We start from the raw sequence: 19,870 nt of genomic DNA, 5'->3' as shown, positions 1-19,870 counted from the left end.
TCTCAACCAGATCGAGCTGCATTTCACTTGCTTAAGACCAAACTTAAGGTAGAAAGACCCACAAACAAGCAACAACTGAAGAAGCTGCAGTAAAGGCCGGGCAAAGCATCACAAAGGTGGAAACCCAGCGTTTGGTGATGTCCATGGGTTCCAGACTTCAGGCAGTCAATGCCTGAAAAGGTGTCTCTACAAAGTATTAACAATTTTTTTTTATTTATGGCAATGTTAATTTGTCCAATTACTTTTGATCCCCTGAAATGAGGAGGCTGTGTAGAAAAACGGTTGCAATTCCTAAACGTTTCACAGGATATTTTTGTTCAACCCCTTGAATTAAACCTGAAAGTCTACACTTCAATTGCATCTCCGTTGTTTCATTTCAAACTCAACGTGGTGGCAGCAGAGCCCAAATCATGAAGATTGTGCCACTGTCCAAATACACCCTTACTAGAGCTTTTAAGAGCGCTCTCTGCTTTGGGCAATGGCATACCCATTTTTTTCATTCATGGCATCTTTGGACTTTTGTGATCACTTATAAAAAGTTTTTACTTATGCTCTTTAATCACTAACTCTTGATTTTGTAATGTGCCCATAAATATTTTGGTCTGTTAGTGATTTTTCGCTCAGTTGTCCAGAAGTTACTAAACTGGAGGTTGGCAATCCTGGATAGCGATTGGCTGACTGCAATCTACCCTGAATCTTGACTACTTATTTCAGAATATCTGGGCCTATATGTTTATAGGCCATAAATATATGATCCGTTGGGATCGGACCCCACCCCCTTCCCCAGACCCCCACTGATCAGCCTAGCACAGAGCTTCATTATTTATCCAGGCACTGCATCGTACAGGTGTGGTCATGCCTGGTGTTTCAGCTTAGCCCTTATTTAAGTGAACAAGGCTGAGCTGTAGTACTAGTCACAGCCACACCCGTAGGGTGCTGTGCCAACATAAACAGCGAATGGACTGTGGCGCCTGCTAAGTCTGCTGATGGCTAAGGTTCTCAGGGGTCGAACAATCACTTCTCATACATTGATGGTCTATCCTGATAGATCCAAATCTACAGTTGCCCATAGTATCCAATCTTGAGTACAGATCTAATTTTTCTATGTTAGAATTGAAAAATGTAGCAGCTTTTCCCTCCCTCTATATATAATGGAAATACAATATTTGTACGAATAAAAAAATTGATTAATTGTAGAATACTAGAAAGCAGATTTTACTCCTGATGTTGCTACTGCAGGCTCCATACAGAGAAGGAAAATTTATTACGCTCCTGATCAGAATGCTACAAGATCCGATTGGTCGCTGGGACGTCATGTCCTTAACATAACAAAAGAGCAAGACCATGATTTACCCACAGAAAGAAAAGGCCCATAAAGAAAAGGTGTGGTGTTTGCTAGTCCAGCAACGTTTCCTAATGACCCATTTTTTTTTTCTGGGCTTTAAGTCACTTTTTACTTAGAAACCAGGGGGCTCCTCTCAGCTTCTTTCAGCTGCTAGTTCTGGGAAAGAGAAGAGATTGGAGGGGTCTTTGAGACACTTTGACAGATGACTAATGAGTATCCATAAAACCACAAAGAATAGCTGTGTGGAGCCTGTGCATCACATCTTCTCTCCCTGGGAAACTAATTGCTCCGAATTGTTAACAGTAACATTAATTTTCTTGCAATCATCCCTCTCAAAGCCCAAAACGAGCATGAAGCAGGTCTTTTGACCAGACATAAAAGTTAAATGTCCCAATGTTGATCAAATTAACTTCAGCTATGCAACAATGGACTATATTTGTGAAAAATAATAAGCGGCACAAAGGGCTGCTTTATGCCCGGATTTCACAGTTCCAGTGTAAAAATGTTTCTGTTGAACTAGACTAGGCAGCAGTTCCAAAAGAAAAACAGGAGCCATGTCAAACCTTTGAAATTAAATCTCATTTCACAGGCGTGGACTCCAAGGACAACGTCAGGGCGTACTATTGACATGATCATAAAGAGATCAGCCATGGAATATCAGCATGGTGCTAAACCTGCGTGTTCCCTGGAGTGCTGGTAGAGTAATTTGTACAAAGTCATCATAGACAGTTTCCCAAGACATACTTGGATAAAGTGAAGAATTTTACTATTAATAAAAAGAACAGACTATTTGGGAGGCAAACATGTTAATACACAGGAGCGAATATAATACATTAGATATCTATCTATCTCACTACTCTGTTTATAGCCCCCTACAGGACATCTATAGAATTACAGGAAATACCTACCGTTCGTGGGGAAGTCTACTTTAATGCAATCAAGGGAAATAATAATGAAAGTGTAATAACCGTCTCACTCTGGATTATGTATTTTTTTAATTTTTAAAGATTTATTTTAAGAAGTGGACATGGGAAGAGCATAATAGTGACACTCATTGGCGTGATACACAACGATGTGAGCAACTAAGAGTCTTAACATATTTGGTATCAGTCACACAATTCCCGAATACAGAGAGAATATATTTCAATTGGTTCATGCATATCACTGTATCCAAATACAATGGGTAAACGCATGAGGAATCCGCACTAAGAAAAACAAACACATTTAAAGCTTCATCAGATGCCGTATATCGGACCAAGTTCTCCCCTATAAGCCTGGCTTTTCAGTGCTTCTAGAGAAAATACGATTCAGAACCTCACACCGAACTAAAGTGTCCCGCAGTACGGGATGAAATGCACATGCTCGTCTAAATGAGCTCCTGTTGATATTTTAGTGCTTCCTGATTTTTTTTTTTCCCTCACTACGCATATATCAGCTACATATAAGGTAAGAAAAGCACATTCACTCCATTTAAATACTGAAAGACTATGATATTGCTTTTCAAGTAGTTCACCATCCCTGACATCATATGAGAAAGTTGGGAAAGACATTCCCCATAGGCCAAGGATACACAGAGAACAGCAACAGTCCATTTTACAGCAAAGTGAAAAGCAAAACATAAAATAAGTCCTCTAATTGTTTTACAGAAGCCATAAAGTGAGACTCCACCCCTGGAACAGTGCAGCAAGAGCATTTGGGAGGAGAACTAACCAGACTTCCTCCTATAAAATCAGTGAACATTTCATTTTTTGTAGTTTTGTTTTCATTGCCAGGCCACTCAAAATGGCATTTAGAAATACTGTCAGGTACCAGGCTTTGCAGGAGATGTATTGAATGTTATATGTTTGTCTTTGTATTTTTTGGTCTACACAAATAGTTCTTCTTGTAATTTCTATAAAATGTAAAAAACGCAATAATCATTGATTAAACATAAAATAGAAATCAGGTGTCTATCTGGGCAGATTAAAACAGAGAGAGCAACAGTACTGAACAGTGAGCTCATGACAGCGCAGGATCCTAGTGACAGCCTCTAGGGGATCTAGTTCTAAAAGAATCCAGGAAACTCCCTTACATAGTGGACCCTATTGGAAGAGTATAACCTCTGACATCCAAGTCTATTCTATAGTAATCAAACCCATCACATATAAACTGTATTAAAAGAAATAGAATAATGAACAAAATAAAATATTCATAAAGAAGAACATTAAGTGGAGTCAATACAAATCCTAAACATCATCTTAACAGTCAAAAATACAACAAATTATTTTATTAATGCCCACTTAAAATAGGGCTCAAACATGGGATGTATTTTGATAGACAACCTAATCCCTATGGATATATTCCCTTTATTACAGTATATATGTCCTACAATTACCTTATCAAGTTATTAAAAATTCTACCATTGTCTCTGGGAAACCTGGTTGTCCAGGAAATCAGCTCCCAAGAGATTTGGGACCCAGCTTTCCTAGAGCCCTTAGAGCAAATCTCAAATGTTTTGTACAGGATTAGAAAAACATGGCTGCTTTCATTCAAAAACAGCACCACACCTGTGCACAGGTTGCTTTAGGAATTACCCCTCAGTCCTATTTACTTAAATGTGCCTGACCTACAATACTAGACAAACCATGGAGAGGTGTTGTGCTGTTTCTAGAAGAAAGCAGCTATGTTTGTCTAATCCTGTACAATCCCTTTAAAGGACTTGATTTTTTTTTGTTCTAGGGGGCAATGCACACTGCATATTTTAACTAGTTGCAAGTGAATGCACCAGACAACCCAGTAATGTCTGTAATCAGCTCTCTTAGCTGGGAAAGGTGAATATCTAAATGTTTTTCCTGTTCAAAACGTTTTTTGAATCATCCGCTTTGTCTGCTCGGTAAGACGCACTATAGAGTTAAATGCTCTTTAGCCATTTAAAGTCTTAAGAGGAAAAGACTTATCGGCTTCTGTTTTCAGAGGCACTAAATCTGCATTATTAGGCCGTGCAGTTAAATGGATTTAAAGGCCTGACTTTAAACCTCTCCCCTCTGTGTTTATCTGACACTGAATGGCTCCTGTTGCTCGGCTGGAAATGTCCATCTATGCAGCTTTAAGAGGGGATTACAGGCAAGAAAAGAAGCACTTTCCCCATATATATGTTCTCACTTTCTCCTTTCCTACTGTCTGGAGGAGTGGTGCTAGACAATGGGGAAAGATGGTTCCCAAAACCTTGAATAGAGACACTGTTGGTGGTAGCATTCATTCAAAGTGAGCTTCAGTGTATTGTCCACCCCAATCAGCCGATCAGAATAGAGTGTGCTGGTGGCTGCCAAAAGGTTAGCAGTGCGGATGAAAAGGGTTAGTCATTATTCACTGCTTTTACAGAACTGCTCTTTTGTGCTGCTCAGCCCATCATTTCACTACGGAGGTCCGGATCTGCGGCTCGGTGCTCCCTTAAAATGGCCAATTCGTGTGAATGCAATTCCACAAGTGGCAGAACAACCTTGGATCCAGGGCTCACCCCCGTCATGGAAGGATGATATGCTAAGGCACTTTCTTGGCAAATGTCACAATTTAATGATACCAGTCGAATCATCGCTGACCCAAAGTTAACACTAAAAACTACTGTCATTTTCCCGCCCTCTCTGCCAGGCCATCGTGGGAGGTCTGGGCACACAAAATTAGTTTAATGAAGCAAGAGGTGACAAGACATTGAAGACCGTATTCAGATGGACCTTGTGTTTCCCCAAATGACTGATTTACAGTAACAAATATGACAGCCACAGGACAAAAAGGACAATGGGGGTCTTTAAAACCACAATGCTGAAACGCCCAACTGGCTTTACCTGCATTTGTTATTAACCCATGCAATTTATAACCAAAAAGAGACAGATTTACACAAGGGAGTATGGCTCAATGCAACACAATCCTTTTATTTCTGCTGCGACAAACACATAATGGGTTCATGTGTTAATGGTGTCATTTGAACGATACTACAATTTTTGCAAGGCAACCAAAAATTACACAATTTGCGACAAAGTCTTAAAGAGACTTGTTGCATTTCAGAGGAGTATATAATTAGGTCTACCTAGTAAATCTATATAATTTCTTTGGCAAATATAGGATGAGCCATATGATGCAATGTCCACCGAAATGTAAAAAAATAAATAATATATATATATATATATATATGGATCTGTCGGTACTTGATAGCACAATGTGTTAATAAACACGGGACATCTTCCTCATAGGAAACTTTCATACGAGTCTCATTTAGGCTGGGTTCACACGACCTATTTTCAGACGTAAACGAGGCGTATTATGCCTCGTTTTACGTCTGAAAATATGGCTACAATACGTCGGCAAACATCTGCCCATTCATTTGAATGGGTTTGCCGACGTACTGTGCAGCCGACCAGTAATTTATGCGTCGTAGTTTGACAGCTGTCAAACAACGACGCGTAAATTGACTGCCTCGGCAAAGAAGTGCAGGACACTTCTTTGATACGTAATTTGAGCCGTTCTTCATTGAACTCAATGAAGAGCAGCTCAAGATTTACGAGCGTCACAGACGCCTCGCATAATACGAGGAGGAGCTTTTACGTGTGAAACGAGGCAGCTGTTTTCTCTTGAAAACAGTCTGTCTTTTCACACGTAAATGCCTGCTATCGTGTGTACATAGCCTAAAAAGTTACGGTACGTTATTTTTCTGTTTGAACTGACAAATTAAAAGACACGAGGACATTTAACTTTTGCTAGGTCCCTCCTCGATGTGCGACATCACACTCGAGCACAATCTTTTAAACAGGAAGCACAGATACAAACACAAAAAAGTGAATGTGTCCTACAGGCAACCTTTGTTTAAAACAAATAGTATGAAAAGGTCCCAGTGTCAGAGTGGCATGCATGATGTGAATGGGATAAGGAGCGATTGTCTATGCCCCTATGTATAACATAGTACAGATAATGACAAAGAAATGGCAGAGGGAGAAAAGACGTTTGTTTCTCTCATTGTCTTTGACACTGAGGCACAGATAGTTTAATTTATCGTATACTTGCCTGAATCATCAGTATTCCATCATATTGTCCAGTGATGGGAAGAACTTTAAGGATCTCTTTAAAATGGATTAGTCAGTTGAACGAGCACAATCATGGAAGTCACACACTGACCCCTGTACTTGGCCATTAAAAAAAATGTTCTGTTAAGGACCCTGTGACTACGATCCCGTGATCATTTAGACCCAATATGGACCTTGTTTGAAAGTTACACTATGTCAAGGGTTTCAATAACACTAGAAGGGGTTTCCCAGCAGAAAGAGAGCATGACCTGTCAAACCTCTACAGATTATAAGGCTGGGAGTCGCAAAATGGTTGAAAAACAGATATACTAAAATTCATTTCAACATTTTTTCCAATGCATCTATTGATCATGACCGATTCTTTAAAAAGCAAAACCCAAAAAAAAAAAAAACCTTAAAAACATTAGAATAGTGTAAAAAAAAAAAAAAAAAGGGATCTTAAACGGATGACTCAAGAGAAATTATTAGGATTCATGGACTATTATGTTATAGGTTATATATATATATATATATATATATTTTAAATCCATACTCAAAAAATAAAAAAAATTGTAGTGTATATATATATATATATATATATATATATATATATATATATATATACATACATACATACATACATATATAAAAACCTAAGACATATCTAAAAAGTGAATAGATATAGGAGACAGTCTCCAAGGGGAATATAAAACATTGCTACTTTAAAGGGGTTCACAGAATCAGCATTTGGAGCCTCGAGTTCAGCTTTAAAAATCCCCTCCCCCATATTAAAGTAGCTGATTTTGCCGGGAAAGTTGCAGTCAGCTGAACATTTGAAATGTATTATTACATGGCAGTTAACCCCTTAAGGACACGGCCAATTTTAGCCTTGAGGACAGAGCAATTTTTTTTACATTTCCCTCTTTGCATCCCGACGCTCATAACGCTTTTATTTTTTGTACGACATAGTTGTATGAGACATTGTTTTTTGCGGCACGAGTTGTACTTTATGTACGTACCATTTTTTGGTACAAATACATTATCGTTTAATTTCTATAAATTTTTAATTAGATTAAAATGAAGAAAAAAAGCAGTTGCGCAGCAGTTTTAATATTTTTTTTTTTACACCATACACCGATCATCATAAATAATGGTATACATTTGTTGTACACGTTGTTACGGTCGTGGCGATACCAAATATGTCTATATTATTTCATGTTTTGGGACTTATATTTTAAAAAGTTTATTTATTATAAAAAATGTGTGTTTCTCTGTATTTTTTTGACTTTTTATTTATTTATTTACCATTATTTTTTTTTTACATTCATTTAACTTTTTTTGTTAATCCCATAAAGGGATTTATCATTTTGATTTTTATTTTGTAACTGTGATGTACTGGCATAGATCTATATGCCAGTACATTAGCCTGTTACTGATCGTACACAGGCAGTTGTTAGGACATACCTCAGTATGCCCTAACAACAGGAAATATGTTCAGACAGCCCTGGGGTCCTTCACTGGACCCTGGGCTGTCTGGCCATACGAGTTGTGGGCTTTGATCGCGTCACAGTTATATTCTGTGACGCGATCAATGTGCAGTCCCCTCTCTTTGAACGCCGCGATCAGCTGTCATCGCGGCGTTCAAAGGGTTAACAGCGGAGAGAAGATGTTTCTCTCCTCTCCGCTGTCAGAGCGGGGCCGTGGCTGTGTATTACAGCCGTTGCCCCGCTCTCGATCGCACACACAGAGACGGCAGGGACGGCTGTCACACAGGACGAGTATGCTCGTCCTAATGCGCGAAGTGCTCGCCGCTCAGGACGAGCATACTCGTCCTGTGTCGGCAACCAGTTAATCAGATGAATGTCTGTCCATGTAATCATAGATGACTGGAGTCAACCAGAGTGAGAGACGCTGCTCCTAGAGGGGTTTCTCCCCTCTAGGATGTCCTAATGCCCTAAAAGGGCATACAGATAGGGGTTGTCCTCATGGAACTCCTTTAATGTCTTAAACTGAATGCGCCATAAGAAAATGACCTATTGTTTAAATCATGTTTTTATGTAAAACATTTTTATTTTTTTTACTAATTTTAGGAGATTTTTTTCTCTTATCTATATTACAAAAAATAAATAAATATATCTTTGCAGTTTTTACTCTGGCCACGGAGCCTCACAAAAGACTGACACTTCCTGTTCTGTAGAGATCACTTTTAGTCATCTCATTACCATCACAGGCAGGATTACAATAAAAGGTAACACCTCTATATAGATAACACAGGATCCACCATTGAAAATAGGTAATGGATACAACTCCCCTCCTATCCCTTCCTGCATAATGACCCCTACAGGTTCTTATGGTCCATGTGACTGCTGTAAAGCTGGTAACAGCAGCTCAGGCAAAATGGTTGCCCCCACAATGAAGTACAGAAAAAAAAAAAGAAATGTACAATAAAAAAATAAAGACCTAATAAAAATTTTATTTACTATTCAATTTTAAGTAGTTAAAAAATTGTAAAAGTTGAAACATTCCCTTCAATGAAGCTGGGAAGACCCTTGAAAAGGGCTGCTCGGTCATGTAGCAGTATGGGGCAGAGTACATAACACTATACGACTATGTGTCCAGAACAGTCAATACCTGTGTTGTTGTAACGGCTGTCATAATGGAGGTTATCCAGCTTTTTCAGAACCAGAATTACACAAAATTTCTCAATTCTTAATTTTTACGACTAGACAGAAGAGTTTTTTGTGATTTTTTTTTCAAAATGTAATCTTAAAAAGGGGTTGTCTGCTTCGGGCAATACCTTTCCATATGTCCTATTAGGCCTTGAGTTTTTGCAGGGTCACAGAAATCCTCAGTGATTTTGTATATTCTTAAACACGATCACATTACCTGCACCCATAAGGCTATGTTCAGATGTGTTGCACATGCCATAGGCAAATCCAACACGTATTTACTGTCTGCCAGATACCTGAGGCGTATCACTGATCTCTGCCACAGTTGGTGTGGCAAATCTGCACGCCGATTAGCCCCACACAGACGCAGATTTCCTATTGCAATCAATGGAAAGCAGACAGACATCCGGAACATGTGAACAGGGCCTAATAATCATTTAACTTACCAGAATAATCTGACGAGAACAGTCTCCTCTGTGTCACTGCTGCGCTAATCGACACATATGGCCATCAAAATATATTCAAGGACCAATTCACTTACCTATTTAAAACATAACTTAGAGCCTTCTGTCGTATTCCTGAGTAGGTGGACGGGCTGGATTCCCATGCAATTAAATTGGAAGCATCATGGAAAAGGTGAATGTTTACTAAATCAAAGGCACTGCAGAAAAATGAATTCATTATATTAATTTTGATTCATTTTCACTACGGTCAACATATTCCATATGATTTTCCTAATAATAGAGAATAAAACAAGGATGCAAATCGCAATGCAGATAATAATGGCTGTTTATAGGATGCATCATGAGAATTAGGCATAGTCTAAAAAGTCAAAAATCCTGAAAAAAAACCAAAAAAACAATATTCTGCAATATCATCAAGAAAAAGCTTCCAGTTCTGAAATAAAACAGACAATTACAAAACCGTCAGAGTATCAGGACCAAGCAAATCTAGGTTAAAGGCCATACACATTAGACGAACGTCAGTAGAGCCCTCCGAATTAGAAGTTCAGCCGACGTTAGTTCGGCTGATGTTGAATGTTAATATGCCCGATCCTTTGTTCTCTAGGGAGATATGCCACCAGAGTTGTCGAATTTCCCCTCTACTTATTGAGAACATGTGCATGCTCGGCCAAACATGTGCATTACATGGTTGGCCGACATTCGCTCCGCATATATCTAGAGAAAGTAAGGAACGGGCATGTTGAACTTCAATATGCAAGATGCTTTGTTTTCTTGGGAGATGAGCCACTGTCAGAGCAGTTTGGTAGCAACCTCTTCCCTTCTCCCATGGAAAGCACACGAATGCTTGGCTGAAGCGAGCATGCATAGGTATTGGGAGGACATGGGAAAAATGGTCGGGCAAATAAGCATGAAGCATATTGTTCTTAATTATATGTAGTTATTTTAAATAGCATAGTTGATCACGCTTTTTAACCCCTACACGACTGCCATACGACTATATACGTTCCAACTGCCGATGCCCCGTGCAGTTGTCATGTATAAAGACGTTGACAGCCTGGAACGGGGTTTAACGAGTGCAGTGCTGCTTCAGTGTGAGCAGCGCTGCACTCATGTCGGCCGGGGCTTTGAGACTGTAGATCATGCCACACACAACCCCATGTAGGTAGTGCAAAACCCTCTGTAGATAGCGACACCTAAGCTCCCTCTAGGAGTGGAATACCCGACCAGCGCTCTGGCCGAGGACTCCCCTCCTAGAGGGAGCCCCCGCCGTCTCTCCATCCCCGCTGTAGATAGTGCCACCCCCCTGCAGATAGCATCGCACCCCCACTGTAGATAGCACGACCTGTACTCCCTCTAGGAGCGGAATCCTTGGTGTCAGATTCCGCTTCTAGAGAGCCTCTGACGTCACTGTCAATTTGAACAGTGACGTTAGGGGCTCTCTCTGGTAGTGGAATCCCCGGCCGACACTCTGAGAATTGCGCTACTGGAGAAGCCCCTGGTGTCACTATCCATATATGGACAGACGTCAGGGGCTCAATGTAGGAGCGGATCCCCGGCCAGAGGGATTTCGCTCCTACAGGGAGCTACAGTGGTGATATTTACAGGAAGGGGGTGCCGTTTATGGGGGAGGGGGGTGGCGCTATCTGCAGGGGGATATTGCTATCTACATTGTGTGGCGCTATGTACAGGGTGGTAGCGCTATTTGCAGGGGGTATCTACAGGGCACATGGTGCTATCTACAGGGGGATGAGATATACAGGGTGTGTGCCTTTAACTACATGGGCACTGTGGCATTATATGGTCACTACCTACAGGGGACAGTGTGGCGCTATCTACATAGGCACTGTGTGTGGCGCCACGTGGGTACTGCCTGCAGGGAGAACTGTGGCACTATGGCACTATTTACGGTGGGCACTATCTATAGTGGTACTGCGTCACTATCTACATGGGCACTGTGGTGTTTTCAGGGGATTGGGACAAAAAACCTGATTAAAATTAATCTATTTTTATTTTATTTATTTTTTTACGTCCATGAAAAACAGATGGCAAATATTCATTGGTCATGAAAGGGTTAATCAAGCTGAAGAAAAGGTAGATCGACGTATTCCAGTCAAACGTATGCAAAATGGACACTCTTAGCATACATTTGGCCAATGACTGTCTGTGGGCCTGCTTGATGCATGCGGCAAGACAATTTTCTGATGTATAAGCAAAACATAGTGCGAACCTAGCCTTACCATGCCGGTTTTGTTGAGGTTTTTTTTGTCACAATCTGTGTAAAATTGTGGGAAAAACGCTGTATTTACATAAGACCACAGCAAAAAGGCTGCGGTTTCTAAAAAAAATAAACCCACGCCATTTGTTGTTGCGACCTTGCGCAAAACGTGGCAAGTAAACATAAATTTACGCCAAAGTGCTTTTGCCACATTTTCATAAACATGACAAAGTAAAAAGAGATCTCATGTAAATTCCCCGTAATTCAAACAATTTTTTACCAAATAAAATAGAGAAGCCGACAATTATCAATCTCTTCGTCAAAAGATTTAAAAATAAAACACAATAGAAACAAAAAGCACATGACCTGGGAGATTTCATTAAGCTTTACATATTTTGTTTGGTTTCCATCCCTGAACTATTCAACCACAAGGACATTGATTCAAATTGCTTAGTACTTAAATAGATTCTCAATCATATACGCTGAATGTTACATTGTCTGTGTGCGAGAGATCTCACAAAACGTACCAGTCAGTAATACACCATCGCGTTCGAATAAAACCTTTTCTAGATGATTTGCTCTGAAAGATAAACACAATATAAAAGTCGTTTTTAATATATAGAAAGGCAGCTGTGTCACTAATGAGAAAAACAGTAAGAAGATATTAATTTCACAACTGAGAGAGTAGGCAGCCGTGAAGCCGACTATCTGCGCGGTAACACATCACATATATTGTGCAAATGATTAATGATTATTTGAATGTTGTGTATATAAACAAATCACATTTTTACTCCAACACACCAGGGGTTCCGAGGATTGAGATTACCATCTTCCTGTAACGTCTCTGGGTAATATAACCAAGTGCAGCTCAAGGGTTAGGCTTCATTCAAATCTGCGCCAGGGTCCCGTTCCGACGTCTGAAATCAATGGTAATGGATACGGAAACCTTTGGTTTCCGTTTGTGGCAGTCAGGGGTCCGTTCCGACAGAAAGCTCCGACAGAACGCTGTAACGGGACCCTGGCGCAGATGTGAACGAAGCCTTAGTCACGTGAATGGTGAGTTACATAGTCAGTGGATACAACAAATCTGTTATCCTAAAAAGTTAACATTAGTTTACGCAATAGATAATTTTTCACCCAAAGTTGTTCTTAAAGGGGTAGTATTAAAAAATAAAAAAAAATAAAAATGGATGCCAGGATTGGTTGAATATTAAATAGGTTGGTTACTTTCAAATACATTAAAGGAGTTGTTCAAGATTAGAAAGACATGGCTGCTTACTTCTAAAAAGAGTGCCACACAAAAGTCTGCAGGTTTGTGTGCTGTTTGTGGTTTTCACGTACCCATTGACCTCAATGGGCGGCTAGGTGGGTGGAAACGTACTAATATAGGACATGGTAAGTTTCTCGCAACAGACATTTGCTGCGTTAAAAACTCACGCATGTGTGAATAGCCCAATTGAAATCAATGGGGCCGTATGCGGTGTGTTGTTTTAACGAACACACACAGACGAGATTCAGGGCCGTGTGAAAGAGCCCTAATTCACTTCAACAGGGCTGAGCTGCAATACCACACACAACCTGTGGACAGGTGGGACAATGTTAATGGAAGAAAACAATCATGTTTTCTACTCCTGCAAGTGGGCTCTAATATAAAAATTAACAAAGATATATATATAGGTTATACATTCCCTTTAATGAAACTGGGAAGACCCTTGGAAAGAACTGCTCGGTGCTGTGGCAGTATCAGGTAGTGTACACTGTGTCAAGAAAAACAAAAAGAAGGACATATGGACAAAGCGATAGAATAATTAAACGTCAAAATAATCATTTAAATATCTTACTCCTGTCACTAGTCAGACGTTGAAATTACAGGCAGTCTATGAGAAGAACTTCTCTGTTAGTATCCTTATGATAACTCTTCCTGTTCTTTAGCAGCTCAACGTTATCGTAGGGCAACGAAGCCTCAAAGACACCAATCACACTGACTTTCATCGCACAGGTGAGAATGAAAACAAATATTTCACTGGTTTTTATGAAGACCAATGATAACACTCAACATCCAGAGTACAGTGACCAAATCAAAGAATAATTGATTTAGCTGCTTGTAATAAAGGTCAGCTGAGGGATCGTTTATATGCGTGCATGGGAAAATAAACAATAGTGTCGCTTTAGGGGAATCAGGGACCAGAACCCCAGTGGTTTCATGGACAAATTTAATCACTGCATTCCAAAAAGACCCTCAGTGAGGGGCAACCCCCACCATATGTGAGTCACAGAGCCGCCAGGTGTGCCACCACCAGCAATCAGGGACCGAGGGACACCACCTATGGAGTACCGTTGGGACACTACCATCTGGACACAATTTTAAAGCGGATTTCTTGAGCATGAGTGGCTATATAAGCCTTATGGGAAAAATAGAAGCATCTATTCCACTGTACGTCAGTGAATTGTTTATTACATTCACGTTCCCAGGCTTCGCAGTATGGGGGGGCAGTGGTTGTGTATGTTGGGTGAGGAGCCGATGATAGAGCATGGAGATAGCATGTGCAGGGGGTGTGAGGGAGGTGCAGTCGCTCAAAGTCAGTCAGTGAGAGGTGGAGGTTCGCGTGTTTCTTCATAGCAATGTAGAGACTGGTTGTATTCATATAGTTGACGAGTGGAAGGTGTGGCGTTCAGTAATAATAGTAGTCAGTGGGAGCGAAGAGGAGTCAGAGAGGACTTGTGTAAAATAGAGTGGACGGTGGAGGGAGCCACCGAGAAGTAAGCGGTGGGCTCGGCCAGGGGGAAACTCTGGATTGTCAGTAATTGAAGTGAGTGGATTTAGAGCGTCTATGAGGGATCCCCCCAACCCCGCTGAGCATAATGCCATAAGGGTTTGTGAAATAGTGAAAGAAGTACAGAGTGTACTTCTCTGAATTGAGTGCTGTGTGAAGAGGAGGGTAGAGAGAGCATTAGGGCACAGCAATGATTTAGCGTTCCGGTTGTGAAAGAGATTGAGGATGCGCGCATGTGTTGCTGCCAAATAATCGAGAAGGCAATCCGGCAGACCCACCCCACCCCACCCACAGCCTTCTTGTGAGTGAGAACAACCCTACTTATCCAAGGGTGACCTGAGGACCAAATAAAGGATCCAAAGCATCTTTGGATGCGGAGGCAAAAGGATGAAGGGATGAGGATGGGGATTGTCTGCAGGGGATACAATTGTCTGGGAAGCCGTGTTATTTTCAAAATGTTTATTCTTCCAAATTTCCTGTTTATTCCAGGTCTTTATGGAAGGAGGAAGTTAGTACTGTATAATTGCGACAGATCGGCTATAAGTCGTATTCCCATGTATGTGATGCCCTTGGCAGGCCACACAGGGAAAGCTAGTTTTGAGAGTGGCAACCAGTGGGTTTGGGGGAGACTCATTAAAGGGCTTCTGATTTGGAGAGAATAATTGTAGAGTTTGACCACGTTCCAAATCGAGACAATTCCGACATCAGGGACGGAAGGGAGATATGCGGGGTCGTGAGTAGGTCGTCAGCAAAAGCCGAGCACTTATACTCTACTCCCCCTATGGAAATGCCCCGAATGGAAGCCATTAGATGTTCCATGACCAGTACATATAGGAGAGGGGACAACCCTGCCTAGTGCCGTTGTGTATGGTAAGGGGCACCATTAATTTTGAGTTGTGCGGAAGGACATTGATATGGGGCTGGAATTTTCGTAATAAAGGAGGGGCCTAGTCCTGTGTGTGTTGAAGGGTGGTATGGGGAGCGGGCCAGGAGATCGTCAAATGCCTTTTCGGCATCTAATGAAAGAATCATTAGAGGGATTTGGTGAGATTGGGCATGGTGGATGATGTCTAGGGTCTTCAGCGTATTGTCGCAGGCCTACCTGTCAGGCACGAATCCCACCTGATCAGATTGTATCAAGGTTGGTAGATGTTGGTTTGGTCTATTGGCCAAAAGTTTGGCATACATTTTTAGGTCTACATTGAGTAAAGCAATGGGTCTATAACTGGCGCACAATTGGGGGTCTTTGTCCTGTTTAGGGAGGACAGCAACATGTGCCAAGGTAGAATTGGGGGGAAGAGGACCTCAGGGGAGATTGAGTTAAAAGATTTGAGTAAGAGGGGTGACAGTTGGTCAGCTGTGAGTTTATAAAATTTGGCAGCATAACCATCTGGTCCAGGGCTCTTCCCCCCCTGGTAGCTCTTTTATAACAGCAACAGCTCTGGAGTGGAGAAATGGAGGAAATGGAGAGGGAGGAGTATCCTGTACATCAGATGGTGGGGATGGATGAGGGCGTAGGTTATAAAGATTGGAGTAGTAGCTGTGAAAATGTTTAGCAATATCTGGCATGGTGGGAGCAAAGAAGCCTGTCGGGGGATTTGATACTAGGAATATGAGATTGGTAGATTTGGCCTTATCGCCCTGGCCAATATGCGCCCGCTCTTGTTGCCATATTCGTAAAATCTGCTATGGCAAATTTGTAAAGGTAGTTTATGGGCCATGTCCAAAAGACGTCTGGCCTACTGTCCAGCACATTGTAGATCTCGCAGAATGGAAACAGAGAGGGCAAGTTTATGGGCCAGCTCGAGAGGAAACCTTCTGAAGGGGGAGTTTAAGAGTGTGAGGCCTTTCTCTTTTAAGTCGGGTGCCGTGTTTTATAAGGATTCCCCTAAGTACGCATTTGAGGGTTTCCCGCTGTATTACACAGGATGTGGTGTCGTGGGAGTGACAGGATACAAAATGATCCACAGATTGTTTCAGGTCAGAGAGACAGACCTCATCCAGGAGAAGGCTCTCATTAAGCCTCCACGTCCAGGAATTTCTAGAAAGGAAAGGGAGTTGTAAGGTACAAAGTGTTGGGGCATGGTCAGATCACAAGAAATTGCCAATGGATGTGGAAGTCACCCAGGTGAGGGCGTGGTGTTGGATAGGTATATAGTCCAAGTGACTTTACGTACCATGTGGAGGAGAATACAAACTATAATCCCCATCAGTGGGATGTTGGAGACACCATGTGTTGCATAATTGAAGACAAAGGAGAGCCCGTTTGACTCTCTTAATGGCATTATAATCTATGCTTGAGCGACCAATGGAGTTAACCAGGGTCGGATCTAAGGTAAAGTTAAAATCTCCACAAAGTATCACAGTGCCATGAACCAAAGGGAGTGCTGTGTCAATGAGTTCTGTGAGAAGAGAGACTTGACCCTGGTTGGGGGTGTATGCGTTAATAATTGTAAACTCCAGGCCTCCAATTGCGAGGAGTAGTGTGATGTATCGGGCTTCAGGGTCGGTAGTACAACTAATTATCTGATGAGTAAGGGATTTATGGATAGCCACTGCAACACCACAGGATCTGGCTTAATGGTTATTGTTCAGGTGCCAGCGTGTGTAGAATCTGTGTTTAAGAACGGGTGTATGGCCTTCTTTAACCCCTTAAGGACGGAGTAATTTTTTTATTTTTCATTTTCGTTTTTCATTCCCGCCTCCAAGAGCCATAACTTTTTTGTTTTTCCATCAATAGAGTGGTGTGAGGGCTTATTTTTTTTGCGAGAGGAGTTGCAGTTTCTAATGGCACCATTTAAAGTACCATATAGTCTATGCGGGCTGAAATGAGAATAAAAAAACTGCCGTTTCTAAAAATTTTTGTTGTTATTTTATTATTCTGCAGCTCAATACGATTACGGTGATATCAAACTTATATATATTATATATATGGCTTATTTTATAACTTTTTTTTTTCAACTTTTTGTTAAAAAAACAAAACTTTTTTTGTTTCATCAAATTCCCGAGTCTCGTAACTTTTTTATTTTTCCGTGGATTGAGTAGACTGAAGGCTTTTTTTTTGCGGGACAAGCTGTAGTTTAAATTGGTTTTATTTTTACTACTAATAACTTTATTAAACTTTATTTTACAAATTTCATTAGTCACCCTAGGGGACTTGAACCAGCGATTCTGAGATCACTGGTACAATACACTGCAATACTAATGTATAATTGTCATTTGTACAGGCTTCTGTTAAGCCGTGCCAGACGCAGGGCTTAAAGAGACTGTCACCACATTATAAGTGCCCTATCTCCTACATAAGGAGATGGGCGCTGTAATGTAGGTGACAGCAGTGCTTTTTATTTAGAAAATCTATCTATTTTTACCACTTTATGAGCGATTTCTAGCTTTATGCTAATTCATTTCTAAATGCCCAAGTGGGCGTGTTTTTACTTTAGACCAAGTGGGCATTGTACAGAGGAGTGTATGACGCTGACCAATCAGCGTCATACACTTTTCCCCATTCATTTACACAGCACATAGCGATATAGCTCGATCTCTATGTGCAGCCACATAAACACACTATAACGTTACTGCAGTGTCCTGACAATGAATATACATTACCTCCAGCCAGGACGTGATGTGTATTCAGAATCCTGACACGTCTGAATCTTTTCTGTGAGATTACAGCAAGGCAAACGTAATCTCGCGAGATTACGATGTAACCTGTCATTTCAAATATGCCTTGCTGGAAATCTCACAGAAAAGATTCAGAAGTGTCAGGATTCTGAATACACATCCCGTCCTGGCTGGAGGTAATGTATATTCATTGTCAGGACACTGCAGTAACGTTAGTCTTTGTATATGTGGCTGCACATAGCGATATAGCTATATCGCTAGTGCTGTGTAAATGAATGGAGAGAAGTGTAGGACGCCGATTGGTCAGCGTCATACACTCCTCTGTACAACGCCCACTTGGTCTAAAGTAAAAACACGCCCACTTGGGCATTAAGAAACGAATTAGCATAAAGCTAAAAATCGCTCATAAAGTGGTAAAAATAGATAATTTTTCTAAATAAAAAACACTGCTGTCACCTACATTACAGCGCCCATCTACTTATGTAGGAGATAGGCCACTTATAATGTGGTGACAGAGTCTCTTTAACAGCGGCATACAAAAGGCAGTCCTAGAGGCCTTCATTAGGCCCCTGTTCTGCCATGACAACCAATGATCGCATTGTGGGGGGTGCCAATGAGCGCAACATTTGAGGGGTTAAATGGCCAGGAACAGCGCGATCGCTATTCCTTCCCGTTAGTCCCGGGTGTGAGCTGTAAGGGTATGTTCACACGCAAACTAAAAAACGTCTAAAAATACGGAGCGGTTTTCAAGGGAAAACAGCTCCTGATTTTAAGAAGTTTTTTAAGCCACTCGCGATTTTCGCAGCGTTTTTTACGGCCGTTTTTAGAGCCATTTTCTATAGAGTCAATGAAAAACAGCTACAAAAACGTCCCAAGAAGTGACCTGCACTTCTTTTTCGCAACCGTTTTTTTACGCGCCCGTTTTTCAAAATGGCTGCATAAAAAAACAGCCCATCGGAACAGAACGCCCTTTTTCCCTTCCCTTTCTGCTTCCGATTTTTCTGCCGTTTTTCAGCTGTTTACGGCCCGAAAAACGTCTGAAAATGGGCCGTGTGAACATACCCTAATACACAGCGGAACCTGCTGAGTAAGGAGTGTGTTCAGCCCGTGTGCGCGCTTCATACTTCCCTGTTACGCTTACATGTACGTGATAATGCATCAAGAGGTTAAAGTGTATTTCTTGATAGCATGCGATGTGTCAATCCTTTTTAATTTTTAAATAAATCTTTGTAACATACATATTTTATTCATGTGATTTTGGCTTCTTAGCACTTCTCCTTTTATGAAGGTTTGCTCCTTTATTTTGAGTTTAACTGGACAGTTTTAGTTGCAAATACACAAATGTACACTGTAATATAATTATATTCTCAATATTTGTTTCAATTGCAGTTATCCATTTTCTGAAATTACAGATCAGTTACGCAGTTCTTATATTTACTGTTGTTCTCCATGAATGGACTTCGGATGTAGTCAGACACTATGATTAATAACCTTTTTCACATTTGTACTGTGGTCAACGCCTCGAAGCACAAAAAAAAAAAAAAAAATCTTCCAACACTTTACAAACACATTTTACTGCAAGAAAAAAAAAAAAAAAGAAAGTCTTATCAGCATCCATGAAAGCGAGATATGTGAACCTTGCCACCAAACGGCCAGGACTCAATATTCTTATCTAAAACAAAATATCAGCCGATTTAAAAGTCATTTCATATTGATTTAAAGAATAAATAGCTGGCAATTTGGAGACAC

At 40.9% G+C, this 19,870-nt stretch overlaps 1 protein-coding gene across 4 annotated transcripts in view; it reads right to left on the bottom strand.

Annotated features, from left to right (window-relative positions):
• The window catches only part of INPP5A (inositol polyphosphate-5-phosphatase A), a 358,729-nt gene that overhangs the window by 117,736 nt on the left and 221,123 nt on the right, over window positions 1-19,870 (bottom strand). For all 4 annotated transcript variants that reach the window (XM_075843182.1, XM_075843181.1, XM_075843180.1 and 1 more), the window contains 2 exons: window positions 12,254-12,306; window positions 9,589-9,708 (listed from right to left, as the gene is read on the bottom strand). In XM_075843182.1, coding sequence (XP_075699297.1) covers window positions 9,589-9,708; window positions 12,254-12,306 — 173 coding nt within the window. The remainder of the gene's footprint in view (window positions 1-9,588; window positions 9,709-12,253; window positions 12,307-19,870) is intronic.

Source organism: Rhinoderma darwinii, chromosome 11 (assembly GCF_050947455.1).
Source record: "Rhinoderma darwinii isolate aRhiDar2 chromosome 11, aRhiDar2.hap1, whole genome shotgun sequence".
Lineage (NCBI taxonomy): Eukaryota > Metazoa > Chordata > Amphibia > Anura > Rhinodermatidae > Rhinoderma > Rhinoderma darwinii.
The sequence above is the reverse complement of the archived record's forward strand: the minus strand, read 5'-3'. Positions and strand labels throughout refer to the sequence as shown.